Raw genomic sequence first — 17,211 nt, 5'->3', positions numbered from 1 at the left:
ACCACGTCCCGAGAGCAGTGGGGGACATTGAGTCCGAGTGGGCCTTGTTCCACTCTGCGATTGTCGAGGCGGCTGTTGCTAGCTGTGGTTGTAAGGTGGCCGGTGCCAGTCGTGGTGGCAACCCCCGTACCCGCTGGTGGACACCAGAGGTTCGGGGAGCCGTCAGGCTGAAGAAGGAGGCCTACAGGGTGTGGCTGGTCTGTGGGTCTCCGGAGGCAGCAGACAGGTACCGGATAGCCAAGCGGGGTGCAGCAGTGGCAGTTGCCGAGGCAAAATCTCGGGCGTGGGAGGAGTTTGGTGAGGCCATGGAGAAAGACTATCGATCGGCTCCAAAGAGGTTCTGGCAAACTGTCCGGCGCCTCAGAAGAGGAAGGCAGCAACTCGCTCACACTGTTTACAGTGGGGATGGGGAGCTGCTGACGTCAACTGAGGCTATAGTCGGACGGTGGAAGGAATACTTTGAGGAGCTCCTCAATCCCACCAATGCGCATTCTGAGGAGGAACCAGAGCTGGGAGGCCTGGGGATGGACTGTCCGATCTCGGGGGCAGAAGTTGCTGAGGTAGTCAAACAACTACACAGCGGCGGAGCCCCGGGGGCGGATGAGGTTCGTCCTGGGTATCTCAAGGCTATGGATGTTGTAGGGCTGTCATGGTTGATACGTCTCTACAACATTGCGTGGTCATCGGGGGCAGTTCCTAGGGAGTGGCAGACCGGGGTGGTGGTCCCCATCTTTAAGAAGGGTGACCTGAGGGTGTGTTCCAACTATAGGGGGATCACACTCCTCAGCCTCCCTGGAAACGTCTACTCCAAGGTACTGGAGAGGAGGGTCCGATCGATAGTTGAATCTCAGATAGAGGAGGAGCAATGTGGTTTTCGTCCTGGCCGTGGAACTGTGGACCAGCTCTATACCCTTGCAAGGGTGATGGAGGGGGCATGGGAGTTTGCCCAACCAATCCACATGTGCTTTGTGGATTTGGAGAAGGCTTATGACCGTGTCCCCAGGGGCACCCTGTGGGGGACGCTCCAGGAGTATGGGGTGGGTGGCTTTCTGTTAAGGGCCATTCAGTCCCTTTACCAGAGGAGCGTGAGTTTGGTCCGCATAGCCGGTAGTAAGTCGGACCTGTTCCCAGTGAGGGTTGGACTCCGCCAGGGCTGCCCTTTGTCACCGGTTCTGTTCATCACTTTTATGGACAGAATTTCTAGACGCAGCCGTGGTGTGGAGTGTGTCGAGTTTGGTGGCAGGAGAATCTCGTCTCTGCTTTTTGCGGATGATGAGGTCCTCCTAGCTTAATCCAGCTCTGACCTTCAGCTCTTGCTGGGTAGGTTCGCGGCCGAATGTGAAGCGGCTGGGATGAGGATCAGCACCTCCAAATCTGAGACCATGGTTCTCGACCGGAAAAGGGTGGCTTGCCACCTCCGGGTCGGGGGAGAGGTCCTACCTCAAGTGGAGGAGTTTAAGTATCTTGGGGTCTTGTTCACGAGTGAGGGTAGGAGGGATCGGGAGATCGACAGGCGGATTGGTTCGGCGTCTGCAGTGATGCGGACGCTGAGCCGATCTGTCGTGGGGAAGAGGGAGCTGAGCCAGAAAGCCAGGCTCTCGATTTACCGGTCGATCTACGTCCCAATCCTCACCTATGGTCATGAGCTTTGGGTAATGACCGAAAGAACGAGATCGCGGATACAAGCGGCCGAAATGAGTTTCCTCCGTAGGGTGGCCGGGCTCAGCCTTAGAGATAGGGTGAGGAGCTCGGACATTCGGGAGGGACTCGGAGTAGAACCGCTGCTCCTCCGGATCGAAAGGAGCCAGTTGAGGTGGTTTGGGCATCTGGTCAGGATGCCTCCTGGACGCCTCCCCGGGGAGGTGTTTCGGGCATGTCCTGCCGGCAGAAGGCCCCCGGGTCGACCCAGGACACGTTGGAGAGGTTACATCTCCAATCTGGTCCGGGAACGCCTTGGGGTCCTGCCGGAGGAGCTGGTGGACAAGGCCGGGGAGAGGACGGCCTGGAGCTCCCTAGTTGGAATGCTGCCCCCGCGACCCGGACCCGGATAAGCGGAGGAAGACGAGACGAGACGAGCTTTCTCTAGACCCTGGATCCCACATATGTTGTACTGCAATTTAAATGAGAACTAATGATGGGTGTTTCTACCACGCCTATCACGTACTCTGAGGTTTATCGGTTTGTAAAAGTTCATAATTAACATGACTACAAATTAGATATCGCATATCTAATCACAGAATCTCTTCTTCTCTAACGTAGTTCCTATTTACCAAATGGCCAGATTTATGGTGGTTTTTCACTCCTGAAAGAAGGATTTTAATTTCGCTAAACTTACAGCCATTTTTCTTCTGTTTTTCTCCATGTCTGGTTTGATGACGTCACTTTTGTGATGCGCATTTGTAGTCCTGGACTTATTTTCACACAAAATCTAGAACAGTGGTACTTAATAGGCGACCCGCGGACCGCCCCCTCTTTGTGGCCCTTGAACCCCGCGCGCACATTTTTACTTTGTGTGGTGCTAAAATGCTGTTTTGTCAGTTTAATTCTGTGTCGGATTCCATCAAGCCCAGACAATTCCACAAAAGGCAAGAGGGGTGGAGCTGAGGGTGGGGCTGTAAGGCTTGGATCAACTGACGACACCCGGTCGAACTAGCAAAAAGCTAACCTGAAGCTAACCCAAAGCTAACGCGGAGGTGGGAGCTAAGCTAACGGAGGTAGCAACCTAGCTACAACCGGAGTTAACCGTGCACAACACCAGAGCTTCTGAGTCAGAGATACGCCGGGCTGACCGCTGGGTAAAACCGGGTGTAACACAGAGGTCTCCGAGACCTCCACAAGCCGGCAGCCGCACAGCAGACAAGCGCTGCTGCGATCTGAGATGCGCAGAGCTGCTGCTGGGGAGATCCGGGTGGAAAGGTTTCCATCCCAGAGCTCCACAAGCCGACAGCCCGCACAGCACACAGAAGCCGCGATCAGACAGAGATGCACCGAGCTACAGGGAGGGGAGAAACGGGTGGAAAACAAAGGTCTCCCGAGAGCTCCACAAATGACCTGCACTTGTATAGCGCCTCTCAGAGTAAGGACTCCAAAGCGCTTTACACTACAGTGTATCACTCATCCATTCACACACACATTCATACACTGGTGGAGATGAGAGGCGAGGCTGCCGAGCACAGGCGCCACCGGACCCTCCGACCACCACCAGCAGGCAAGGTGGGTTAAGTGTCTTGCCCAAGGACACAACAGCAGAATTCTCAGTCCGGAGCCGGGATCGAACCTGCAACCTTCCGATTACTGGAACCTGTTGAGCTACTGCTGCCCACAAGCCGATAGTTGGAACCCAGCTCTACCAACATGTTATATTTCAACCCATTTTCAAAAGTGCAGCATTATATTAAATGCACTGGGTTTTACCCTATTACATTTAAATTTCATGGTTAAACAGTACGTGTTAAAATCTAAGCTCAGCTCGGCAGTGACCTAAAATACATAAATATAATCTTACTTACCGAAAAAAATGAAGTGGAGACTCCTTGGACGCTCTATTAGTGCAATTAATGCCACAGCAAGTCATTTTGTCCAACAATTGCACAAAAAATATCCAAAAAAGAATACACAAACACAGAGACTCAAAATCCCAGAACAGTTTCCAAGCCAGACCGAGGCTCTACTGAGGCCTTTCCACGGAGCTAGCTCTGTGGTCACGTGGGTCTGATGCTCATTAATTATACAGAATTTTAGGCTTTTAATACACTTAAACAGAAGAGTGAGAAAAAAATTCACCCCCCTCAGAGTTGTCATGAGTGTAAACTAGATCATTTAAACAAAAAGCATGTAACATGGGAGTCAATGAGGATTTGCTCGCTTCCGACACCAGCCCCCAGCGGATGAGGGTGGAACTGCAATTTTTGTCACTTCCGCGTTGGCCTCAAATTTTCACCTGCATTGTGGGGGCTTGGACGATACCAACCAGCTCCACCACCATGCAGCCCTTAAAAATTCCATTATGTGGTTCTTTCTGGTACACCGTATAATAACGGTTTACCTTTTTTGCTACCTGCGTGCAGATAAATGGAGATGGAAGTGATGCCACCAACAGTGGCGGATTTAGCAATTTGGGGGCCCAAGGCGAACACAGACATGGGGCCCCTTTACACAAAATTATTGACAATCTTATCTTTAACTAGATTTGCGAAGCTCTACCCTCTTCTGACATGAGTTATTTTCACTTTTTATTACTCCTCTTTTTTCCTGTCTTTCTCTCCCTTTGAGTGCCTTCAATATTTGCTCTGCTTTCTTCTTCCTGTCAGTTCTCCTGTGCTTTTGCCTTTCTTTTTTTTCCTATTTTTCATTTTGGTCTGTTTTCCTCCCTTGAAACATTTTCCACTGTCTTTCCTTTTCTGCTTCCTTTTGATGTTTACATTGAAAAGCGATGTAACTTTGGGAAGTGAAGATAAAAGCTTTTTTAAAGCAAGCTGCTTCTTTCTCTTATTGGAGCCACTAGGATGACTCCATTTCATGATTAATGTTTTGACTACCACTTTGAGTTTGTTGAGAACGCTCCCCCTGCTTTTCTTCTTTTTCTGCATTCTCTTCTTCTTATTTGTGGTCTTATGACACTGAGTAAGGTCTAGCTGCAGACGCAGCCCCGTCCAAACACGCCCCTATGTACAAAACGCGTGCATGTACGAAGACGAGAACTCGCATGTGTGTTGCAACAGATGGAAATGACGGTTCAGGTGAAGACAGATTTATATTTTTACAACTTGCGAAGATTTTGTACTTTAAATTTGAACGTTAAAGACATAGTTTGATAGGTAGCACATTAGTGATTTTTTTCTGAAACAGTTTTATATAAAATTAAGCATCATTGGCAGTGGGGGAAGACATCATGGATGCAAAATATTTTTATATAATTTTTAATGGGCTACATGCAAGCCTTTTGGCCAAAATAAACGTAACAATAGGCTATTTATTTGACCGTTGTTGACTCCTCATCTAATAAGCAGCAAACTCACGACGGCAATGTGGTAGCCCAGATGTATTCTACAAACACAAGAACAGTGCTAATGCCTACATGTATTGTTTTCACATTGTTTATGACAGCCTCCAGGTGTAAATGTCATTTTTACTAATTGGTATTTATCTTTGTCTCATTAGTGAGAGGCAGCTGATGTCCTATGCCATGGAACTGCTCATATACTTGGAGAAATTCAGAAAAGCTCTGGACTCATCTGAATTTTTGAAGAGGCTGTAGCATTGTGTGGACTTTTTTTATTTTTGGAAGGTTTTTGTAAGGCCAATAAAAGCTGTTGCTGGTTGTTTCATTTGTCTGAACTTTTTTTCTAAAGCCAAACTTTTCTGCTTTTGTGTTTACAGTATATTCTTTACAGATTAGTGTATGGTCAATATCAGTTTACTAGTCTTGTGAATTGTATACTTAATGCAAAATGTTTTAGTAATTTCTAAATCAATACATTTTGTGTCAAAGGGCCAGCAATTAATCCTGTTAACAGAATATATGAAATGCATATATACACATATGTAAATATGCCTAAAAATTATACATCAGCAGCTTTTCACTGTAAAGAAGCAATAAAAAATCATAAATAGTAACATAAATATTAACTACTTACTCTTATGAACTTAGACCTACTGTTAGTGCCTGTAATAACAAATGGTTGAAAGTTAAATGTTGCTGTAGGAGGCATGCTCCCAAAAATGGAGGCTAGTGGGCTTAAGGGGTTAATTAAAACAATTACCACTAATGACTTTTTCAGATATTTAATTTATTGCATTTAAAATAAACACTTGCACATACATTACTCACCTGCTAACTTAAGTAAGCATAGGTATGTTGTGCCTATTGTCCAACAACTGATTATTTGTTGGTGGTATCTGTGTTTTATAATCTCACTGGGGATGGCCATAAAGTGTGTATGCAAAAAAAAAAAATTCATATTTAAACCTGGAGTCCTGTCTGTTTAATTACATTATTACTATTTCTGTATAAACTTATTCTTTCAATTGTGTGGAGTGATAGGTATTTTCTGTATTTAATATACCTTTTTGAGGCCTAAAGAACGTTGCAGGACATGATAAGCATTTGTTTAAACAACAGGTCATCGATCTTCTTTGATCACATTTTAGAGTGGTGAAGAATGGCCTCTGTGATCACCCAACTTCCTGAGACAAGATGAAGGTCCAAACAATATGTGTTGATTAAGTTACCCCGGTCAGCTGATTCTGAAGAATGTTGATTAAGTTACCAGTCAGCTGGGGAGTTGTGTGTGTATTTTGACTGTGTAGTTCCTCTGTAAATGATTCCTCTGTAAGCCTGCTGTGCTGTTATCTCTGGAATACCTGTATGGTTTCCTAGGAGATGAGTCTGTAACTCTGAAACTCAAGGAAGGCCCGCCCTCCATCCCATTGTTCAATAAAAACCTCTGTTGAACTGAGAGGGGTGGGGGAGACGTTGGAAACAGCTCCTGTGCCTCGCCTCCTCTCCACTCTTTATGAGACAGTGTAAAATGAACTCCTCTTTGTATTTGGTGTGTTTATTTCAGGTAAAGGGTTATGGAAAATACAAATTACCCAACATGGAGCTGCTGGAGCTGACAGCGGGATGCTCCCCGCACGCTGGGAGGGCCGCCGTTATTGAGCTCGGGGGTAGCTCAACAGGCACATGGGGGCGTGTTTTGTCGGGGGCGTGTTTTGATGGGGCTGCGTCTGCAGCTAGGTATTATTGGCAAATGACAATTTGATGCATTACTGCCACCAACTGGATTGGAGTGGAATGACTAGCAACCACATCCTGTTTGTGCATCGGCGTCTTAAAGGAATAGTTAATTGTGGCATTAACACAGGGTGCCAGCAGTCAGGGCTAGGGGTTCCCCAACAGGGGCCCCAGGTGGCCGCCGACCTATGCCTAATGGTAAAAACGCCACTGGTCACCAACATTGGCGTTGCTCTGATGAAGGCTACAGAACTAGCCGAAACTTGTTAACAAAAAGGGTAAAAACTAATTTTTATTACATAGTGTACAAAAAAGAATCAAAAATGTCATTTGATAAACAGAACAAACATCCCAAAGAAGCTCTTATAAGAACTCTGATAAATCTTTATAAACACAATTAATGTACAGCTTCCCGGTTTATTTTGTGACTGATACAATTTTTTTTTCAATCCACAAAATTGTTAATGTTACAACCCCGACTCATGATGGCGTGTGTGAAGGAGGATTGACATAAGAATTATTGCAGGAAGTTTTGTTGTTATAATTAAAGTGTTTTATTTATGTTGTGTAAAAAGGTAACCAGCTGGAGTGAGAGCAGCTGTTCCCACTCAGCAGCCTGCAGCAGGGAGGAGAGGTGAGGTTGGTGCAGCAGGGCAGAGCCAGCTCCTGGTGCTGGAGAGGTCAGGCTGCTGTTTGTAAGAGTTAATGACAGAATATTTTATAAATAAGGACTTTATTTTCAATAATCTTTTGACAGCTCATAAGAAAGATTGCAGCATTGTAGTCCTTTATAAGACTTGACACATTTCTTTCATCTTTCTGCAACCAAAAATAAATAAATAAATAAATAAATATAATAAAACATGTGAAAAGCTTCTAACTACTTAGCTTTTTTAAGAAAAACTTGTGACAAAGACTCAAGGAACGTTCTGTACTCAGTTAAAGTTATTTAGTCACTAATTAGCAGGGAGAGGTTATATAACTTATGTAACAGCTGGCTGATAGAAAGAAACTGCGTCATGCTGTTGAACATATTACAAAAACCTTCAGACAGGCTAAAGTAATCTCAAAGCATTTTAGGTAACAGCTAGAACCGCTAAATCTCGCGAGATAAAACGATAAGAAGTGTTATTCAGTCCTGAATACACCGAAACCAAAAGTAAACAAGCGTCGAAAACGCGGAGGATTAATGTGTGAATAGAAACAGTCAGAAGCTTCCACGGCTGATTTAAACCGTCCCGGTTCCGGTTCTTCTACAAGTCACAACTTTATTCCGCAGCAGCACGCGCTCCGTGACGCAGCTGACCTAGTTCCCTCAAACCAAGGCACAGCAAACCAGGCTTCTTAATGCTGAAAACTTAAGAGCGTTAGCTGCAGTTTAAGGAGCGTCGCTGCGCTGGAAACACCTGCACAGGTAACCTCAGCTCCCTGCAACGACCATGGCTGTGGAAGTGGGCTCCGGTTCGGTGTCCCGGGGGTTCCGGTCCTTGTTTTTCATGCTCACGCCGAACGAGTCATCTTTTCAGAAAGTCGAAGAAGTTCCTCAATATGTGCAGCAGGTGGGTGTAGCCCCTTCCTCCACCTCCATCTTCTCTAGTGTGAGTTATGCAGAGAAGAAGAAATAATGTAGTTTAATCTGTTTAAAATAGTAGAAACAACGTTGTGCAGGTCATTGTAGAGCAACTAAATAAAATGCATAAACAAATGATAATTTGCCCCCAAACTGTAAAAGTGATGATTATGATGATATTTTTGTGCATTTCTGTTGTATTTGAGTGCTTTCAGTGTCAGAGCGACAACAATTATTAACCACAGATCAAAAATAGTTACTGAATGTAGAGGAGAGATTATTAAGGAAAATTAATTATTTTTCATCAAAATTTAGTTCAAAAGAGAATAGACAGGAAAACTGTTTTATATATACAACTTATATGTATATATAAGCCCTTCGTGGCTTTCATCCTTCTTGTGTAAAGCAAGATATTAATAATAATGAAAAAATTATAAAATTCTAAGTAAACTTAATAGAAAGTGTTTTAATGAAAAACGAAAAATAAGACCTTTTTAATTTTTGATGTTTTAAATGATCCAGAGTCATTAATATGTATAGTATAAATAAATAGTAAATATAAAAATAAATGTTTATTCAGTATTAAACTCTCTTTTAAATAATTTTATACCGAGAAGCTTTTATTTAAGGTATGTTCTACTGGTTCAGATCTACTTTTAAACTTAAATATTAAACGTTTTATTCAGGTATTTTTTTGGCTTTTAATGACTTTTCCCACTATGCAAAGAACTTGTTTGGACATCCTACAGATGTGGTTTGGATATAGACTTGATATGCATGTCCATGCAACGATGACTGTGCAGGGGAATTTTATTATAAAACAAAGATATTAATCTGATCATGCAGCTATAGAGAAGTGTTCCTAATTTCTGGCTCATCGCAAATTCAAATCCGGTTACAGACACAAAGTTGATAAAAAAACACCTAGAAGCAAAATAGCTTCCCTTCAATGGAAAAACCTTAAAATGCACTTTATTCTAGTAGTACCACCTGCGAATTCTCCTTTTTATTCTAGTTTTTGTGTGTGTCATTTAGCAGAGTTTCAATTACCCTTTATTTTTGGAAAAATTTGCAGCAGCTTTAACAACACATGTTTGTTTTTATGGGAACATCTGGAGAGGACACTAATTACTCCCACTGTAGAAGAGCTTGAAATCCACCAGCCGGGCTTAAAGAAACAAGCTCGACGGTGATGGAAGTTTGCATAGGCGTGCCGGACCTGTTTACAGTTTTGTGACGAGTCATGAATTGTTCCTCACTGTTGTACTGTGATCCCACAAATTAATTAACAACAAAGCAATCGTCTAATGTGGGAGTTGTTGAGAGTTATAGGTTTATTGCTGGTTGCCAGGTCTCTGAGCGACTCAGTGATTTGAAAGCAAACACAGTAATTCTCAGACAACAGTGATAAAAGTGTGTAGTCTTCTATCCAGCATCAGTCATCTGTGACCTTAGAAAAGGGCTGCTTGGGAAAATGCAAACATCTGGTCTACAAATGTAAAGTTTGCTTGTATGGTTGAATTCAGACTGAAATAAAAACTCATTATTAGTCACCACAACAACCAGTAACTCTCAATGTGCTGCCGTATTAAATAGGCTTTGCTGGGATGTTTTGTTCATGTGTTAGGATGACAGAAAACAAAAGGAAGGATGTTTTCATGCACAAATCAGAAAGAAGGATCTTCTAATTATCTAACATATAAGCAAAAAATATTTTATATAAAAAAAGAGATTTCAAAAAGATAGGAATCCGCACACTTCAATCTGCGATGTGAGAGCTTTATTTGACCTGAAGGTCTCTGACTGAAAGCTCGACAAATAAAGCTCTCACATCACTGATTGAAGTGTGCAGATTCTTATCTTTTTGAATTCTACTTTTGATCCAGCACCCCACGCAGATGAGCGGTGACTCCTTCTACTCTTTATAAAAAAAGAAATAAAAGAAGGACAATGATGGAAAAGGCACCCAAACTTCTTTCTCGCCATGCTGATAGTGCGGAAAACTTTTGCCCAAAGCTGTCAAGAGTTGACGGCTGCAGAAGTAAAACGTATCTGCTGGACAGAAAAATGGAGGTAGGTTTTAAGCTGGCGTCCAGATTGATCACCTTTCTTTGCGGGTCTGCGGGAGGTCTGCAGCGCTTTGAGCCCATTCGCTGCAGCTCTGCAGTCTGCTGCCAGATGTTGGAACGTTGCGTGTGCTCGCAGGTCCCCAGTGGTGCTCACGCCTCTGCCTGTGCACACACACCTGCATGTTAGTGTAGTCACACACACACACACACCCTCCTAACCCACCTGCACATGTGCTCCTATGTGGTCCCATCGTGCTTTCATTCACTGCAGCTTTTGACTGAGGCTAACCAGCCGCGCTGCTGAAATCACACCTACGACCTGTTTTCTAACCCCGTCCCTCAATAATTTCTTCCATGTTTGACAGACCCATTAGAAAGTTTTACATGTTTTCAGAAGTGTCAGAAATATAAAAGCTGCCATTCATTGTTTTAGCCTTTGGGTTATTTTTTTTATTATTATAAATATTTGCAACAATGATTTTTGAAACATTTGCTGTAGTTAGCATTTATTTGCTTGTATCGGTTGAGGCGGCAGAAGATTTTCTTAATTTAGGAGATTAACTCACTTTTAATCCCAAATTACAGTAATTAAAAACAATAAACAAACTTTTTGATGATCACACTGTGTCAATTTGTCTCCTTTCTCGTCCCTGCTTGTTCTGTCTTGTATGTTAGCCTCAGAGAAACACCAGCAGATTTAACATTAACAGAATTAGTTACTGGAACTTGATTGGTGTTTATAAAGATTGCAGTGTGTTTCCTAAAACATTTAAACTCTTAAGCACTATGAGATGCACAATGAGTCTTTCTAATAAAAAATCAGCAACAGAAAAAACATCAGCAAGGCCCAAAACTTAAAACTGTAGAAGCCTGTCCATTTACATCTAGAAGATGAAATATTAGGGTGACTTATCATAAAATTACTGTCAAACTGAGTCATACTTGGCTCTTAGATACATTCAGGCTTAAAGGTGCAATATGAAGTTAGAATGACATCCTGTGGTCAAATCTGGGCACTGCAGCCCATTTTTCTAAACAAAAACTCACTTTTTCACTCCTGTGAGTTTCATGACTGTTGCCGGTTACGGACCAGTGTTGGAGGATTCTAGATGACAAGCAAAGTTGAGTTATACACTGTGAGTTGATATGTAGATGAATACATTGTCATATCTGGTAGGGATGTATGTAGTTAACCAGTTAATTGTCGTTAACGTTATAACCGGGTAAAATAGTTATGCCCAGTTGTAGGGCTGCAACAACGAATCGATAAATTCGATGAAAATCGATTACTAAAAGCGTTGGCAACGAATTGCGTCATCGATTCGTTGTGTCGCACAACTCTTCCAAAAGCGACCCCCCCCCCCCCCCCCCCCTTTCCCGCCCGCCGTTGCGCGCAGACCAGAGCAAGTCAGATCAGCGCGAGGGAGAGCCGCAGATCAGCGCGAGGGAGAGCCGGCAGATCAGCGCGAGGGAGAGCCGGCAGATCAGTGCAAGGGAGAGCCGGCAGATCAGGGAGAGCTGGTACCGGCAGATCAGCGCGAGGGAGAGCCGCAGATCAGCGCGAGGGAGAGCCGCAGATCAGCGCGAGGGAGAGCCGGCAGATCAGCGCAAGGGAGAGCCGGCAGATCAGGGAGAGCTGGTACCGGCAGATCAGCGCGAGGGAGAGCCGCAGATCAGGGAGAGCTGGTACCGGCAGATCAGCGCGAGGGAGAGCCGGCAGATCAGCGTGAGGGAGAGCCGGTACCGGCAGATCAGCGCGAGGGAGAGCCGCAGATCAGCGCGAGGGAGAGCCGGTGTTCCGGGAATTTCTCCTACCCTGTAAACCGTCCTACCCGTCGTTCCTGCGCATGTGCGCGCATGCGCACAACACAAAAAGGAAGCAAAGCGCATCCGGCTGTGATTTCATGCTACTCCGTTGTCAGATTTGCAGGAAAATAGGTAAGTAGTTAAGTATTAGTACTTTTTATTGATTTATTTAAGCCTTTGTGATTGTTTGTCAATATTAAAGTAAAGTCGCTATCTGCTTTCTGCACAAAACTGTCGAATTTGCAGCTTTGGTTAAGTCTGCTGTGGTTACTGGACATGTGGTATTTGGACAACACTTCTGAATCCGCAGCTTCGGTGTTTTAAGGCTGTTTCGGTAATGTCGCTATTTAATAAGTTAAATTATTTGCATTGTTAACTGCACATATTGAAGCTCAGAAGAAAATGTCTACTTACATTCATAGATATGGAGAAGAAGTGGGAAGAGATTTACACATTCATTTCTGCGGGCTCCTACCCTTCAGGATATGACAAGGCTCAGAGGCAAAACCTCAGAAGATATGCCTCAAAATTCAAACAAAAGGGTCAGTAATTTATTGTTAATCCTAACAACTCATATATGTGGTTACATTAAATTCTAAATATATATTGTTTTACTGCAGATAGAGAACTCTTTGTTGGAACCAGAAGAGTAGTAAAAACCATGGATGATGCCAGGAAGATTTTTCATGAGTTTCATTCATCTCCAATCGGAGGACACACTGGCACACACAAAACGCTAAATGCAGTGTGTTCCAGATTTTACTGGTTTGGTATGACAGTTGACATTAAATTTCTTTTTCAGTTCTTTGTCCCTGTGTTCTGTTGGATCTATAAATGTCAAATATATGCATCTGTAAATATATTCAGTAAATATATACTGTAACTATAATGGAGTGAGTTCATTGTCAAAGTTTATATAGTCAGGTGTTCCAATCACTTCAATGGTGACAGCTGTATAACTTAAGCACCTTGGCATGCAGACTGCTTCTACAAACAAGTGCCAAACCATGCTACCTTGGTTATTATAAACTACAAGCATAAGAATTATGTGCCAAAGCATGCTACCTTTATTATTATAAACTACAAGCATAAAAATTACATGCCAAAACATGCTACCTTTGTTATTATAAACTACAAGCATAAGAATTATGTGCCAAACCATGCTACCTTGGTTATTATAAACTACAAGCATAAGAATTATGTGCCAAAGCACGCTACCTTTATTATTATAAACTACAAGCATAAAAATTACATGCCAAAACATGCTACCTTTGTTATTATAAACTACAAGCATAAGAATTATGTGCCAAACCATGCTACCTTGGTTATTATAAACTACAAGCATAAGAATTATGTGCCAAAGCACGCTACCTTTATTATTATAAACTACAAGCATAAAAATTACATGCCAAAACATGCTACCTTTGTTATTATAAACTACAAGCATAAGAATTATGTGCCAAAACATGCTACCTTTGTTATTATAAACTAGAAGCATAAAAATTACGTGCCAAAACATGCTACCTTTGTGAATATGACCTACAAGCACACTTTAATGGGTAAAAAGAAGTGTCAAACCGTACTGGCTTTATGAATATCAGCTACAAACATACTCTGATTGGCAAAGTGAAGTGGTAAACTGTCATACCTACTTAAATTTGTGGTGGAATTATTGTTTGGCAGCAGAAATGTGCATAAATTACGTACAGTAGGACATTTTGCCAAAGTAGGGCAGTTTGTCACGAGGCACGAGACAGCGTAAAATTATCCTACGGGTAGGACGTTTTGTCAAAGTAGGACGTTTTATCAGAGGACACGGTAAAATTATCCTACGGGTAGGACGTTTTGTCAAAGTAGGATGTTTTATCAGAACACCGGTACCGGCAGATCAGCGCGAGGGAGAGCCTGCAGACTTTGTGCTGCTGCGAACCGGTTCCGCATTGTTGCGCAGCGATCCAGGCAGCTGCTTCCAGCGCACGGTCCATTCTCAAAGTGGCGCAACCAAAAAACTATAATTAGCACACGATCGTTCTTGTCTGCACATGTTCTCTATTTTCTGTCTTATTTGTGCCTGAAGCGCGCTACTGCGGAGCTCATCACCTGTGCTGTGGTGATGTCACCTCACGCAGCATCGAAACGCACTCTGCGCTTTGCGGTCAGGAGATCCCTTTGATCTGCTCAAAAGTAACTGATGAGGTGAAAAGGTAAGAATCCAGGCAACAGATTTTCTGGAGAATTATGAGGAGATGCAGGAAGATGAGAGACAGACAGGACAGGAAAATAGTTAAATAAAAACAAGAAAACAAAACAAAGTGTTGAAAAGTAAAATGTAGGTAGATTTATCTCCACTACACGTTTTTACCTGTATAAAACAATAAGTTATACACATGTCATATTTATACATCTGATACAATTCAGATCACCTTCAAAACTCAGTCACACACCCAGGGCCGTTTCAAGACATTTTGGGGGCCAAGGCAAAATGCCCCCCCATAACTGGGCTCCCCAGAAGCCTCTGTGTAATTCATACCCTCTCCATGAGTGTTAGTTATACAGTGTTTATAAAAGCCCCTCAGACATTACTGACATGTTCTAATATTATCAGATGAAAAACTAAATTATCAGACATGCTGTCTCATCTGCTTCTTTTCTAAACTTGCAAAAAGTAACAAAACCATTTGAAAGCCACTATTTGTGGATTCTCTGAAAGTTTCCATGGAGTGTGTGACAACTTATTTTTTCATTGATCCTATCGTCTAATCTCACAGCTGAAACAAGCATCCTTAATAATCTGTGCACAGGAAGCTTACCGGTGCTGTAGTAAAACAAAAGGTATAATAATTTATTATTAATAAAACCTTGTTGCAGCACTAAAGCAGAAAAATGAGATTTTGCATTAAATATGCAAAATATTTACATATGAATTTTTTTAGAGCCCTTTTATTGGCAGAATCTGATATTAATTTAGTTCTTACAAAAAATGGGTCCCAACATGGTTTGTGTGGCGTTGCCATAGTGTGACGTCATAGGCACAGATCCCCTGTCCTCTTGTTTGGAAATGGAAATATGATCACCCTATATTAAACAAACTGTCCACCCGGGATTTTGCGCTGCACAGAGACGCTTCGCTGCCTATGACTTTGAACGTCAGTTGAGAGTCAGTCTCATGCAGACTAACCAATGAAGAGAGGGCCTCAAGTTAAGACCCTCTCCTCATTGGTCAGTCCACACGAGGTGGGTCAAAGGTTACTCTGGGCGGGTCACGTGTTGTTAGGCATTCAAGTATTGAGTAAATTTACTGCATATTACAGTAAAATATTCTGTATGTGACCACATTATGGTGATCCTTGGGTTGTGATGATGGAGCCCTTGAATATTGTTGCGCAGGGTACAACAAAGTGTTAATCTGGCCCTGGTTCCGCCGTCACATTCCCGCAGAAACTGGTTGATCACACCGGGGCCAGACTACTAGCATGTGGTTTTACAACCACAATGTCCTCGGAAGCAAAAACGCTTTTAAAAGGGAGGGAGGAGTCCTAACTGTTGCTGCAGGCGTGTTGTGTGAGAGTGCAGTTATATACTGGTTAATATATTTTTGGGTTCAGTTGCTTTCATGTGGCCTAATGTGAGTCTATTTGGGATCATTGGAATGATCAGCAGCATTTCTTGATGTGACTTTATGGCAGTTGCCCAGGGCATCATCGCAAGGAGGATGGCATTCATTTACTTTTGTTTTATTTGGTATTTTTTCAGTCATTTTTGGAAATGGTGATCAATTTTGATTAATTCACAGCCTATGTTTAATTACATTTAAAATAAATGTTAACAGATGAGATCAAACAAAACAGATGAGAATTGCCCTTAAGCTGTTTAACTTGGACCAAGCATTTTAGGTCACAGATAGATGTAGCTTAGGGTCTCTGTCTATACACCTTATAAGACAATTTAGGTGATGGCATGTTGTTTTTCTGCTATTGAACTGTTTTCTAATAATGTTGTGTTAAATAAAGTGAAGGAAGGAGAGAAATAACGTTTCCCTAGCAGTTTTTAAAAATTTCCCAATATAATCCGATTAATCGATTAATCGTGTCGAGACCCCATCCGATTAATCGATTATCCAAATAATCGTTTGTTGCAGCCCTACCCAGTTGACTGCATCAAGTCCTTCTGTTGCGCTGGGTGCAATATACTTTGTGCCACTAGAGGGTGCAATAGCGCTGTTATCAAAAATGTTCAACCGCAGAAGAAGAAATTAGCTTGTCACATGATCAAACAAAAGTGCTCAAGCACGAAGCGGTTAGCAATGAGCTGGCGTTAGAGCATTTTATTCTTAAATATTTCATTCTTGGAGCACAATAAGCCTCACATCAATGCACTGAGCCTGGCAGAACTTGGCACAGTAAACTGAACTGGTTTCCAGTTAACCGGTTATTAACCGTCAAGGGCATCAATCACCGGTTAAAGAAATTTAGGAAAACGTGCATCCCTAATATCTGGTGCTAGCAGTCGGGTGTTTCATGGTAGGGAGCACTTATTACCTTTGGTACTAGAGGAAGTGTGGTTGTTTGCCGTCTTGCTGTTAGCTTGCTGTTATAGTTCTGAACGACTCTTTAAAGGAAGTAGAATGCCATGATTGACTCATAATTCATTGCACACATAGACATTTCACTGCAATATTGAGATCTTGGTAATTGAAAAAGTAGCTTGAAATATTTTAGAGCCTACTATTTGAGTCTATTTTACTGCTAGCATTGCTAGCTTAACATTAGCCTCTAGCCTGCTTAAACATTACAGTAAAACAGAAAGATACCATGGCTTCTTAGGGGAACCAGTAATAACTTCTCGGTCGCTCCTGTTTACTGGTGTCAGTTTTTTAGACAACTCTGAAAATTTTTGCCTGCTGGTGTTGAATTACAAATGCCAAAGTAACTTTCCTTCCAAAACGATGGAGACATTAGGCTGTTTTGTGATGTTTTTTTCACTGTGAAGCTCATACATATTGCTCCTTTAAACATAAATAGCATGATGCC

At 42.6% G+C, this 17,211-nt stretch overlaps 1 protein-coding gene across 2 annotated transcripts in view; it reads left to right on the top strand.

The window, feature by feature from the left end:
• The first annotated feature begins 7,521 nt into the window (after positions 1–7,521).
• agmo (alkylglycerol monooxygenase) overlaps positions 7,522–17,211 on the top strand; it is a 99,350-nt gene continuing 89,660 nt past the window's right edge. For both annotated transcript variants that reach the window (XM_070551008.1, XM_015949824.3), the window contains exon 1: positions 7,522–8,295. In XM_070551008.1, coding sequence (XP_070407109.1) covers positions 8,176–8,295 — 120 coding nt within the window. In that variant the 5' untranslated portion in view covers positions 7,522–8,175. The remainder of the gene's footprint in view (positions 8,296–17,211) is intronic.

Source organism: Nothobranchius furzeri, chromosome 5 (genome assembly GCF_043380555.1).
Source record: "Nothobranchius furzeri strain GRZ-AD chromosome 5, NfurGRZ-RIMD1, whole genome shotgun sequence".
Lineage (NCBI taxonomy): Eukaryota > Metazoa > Chordata > Actinopteri > Cyprinodontiformes > Nothobranchiidae > Nothobranchius > Nothobranchius furzeri.
The sequence above is the reverse complement of the archived record's forward strand: the minus strand, read 5'-3'. Positions and strand labels throughout refer to the sequence as shown.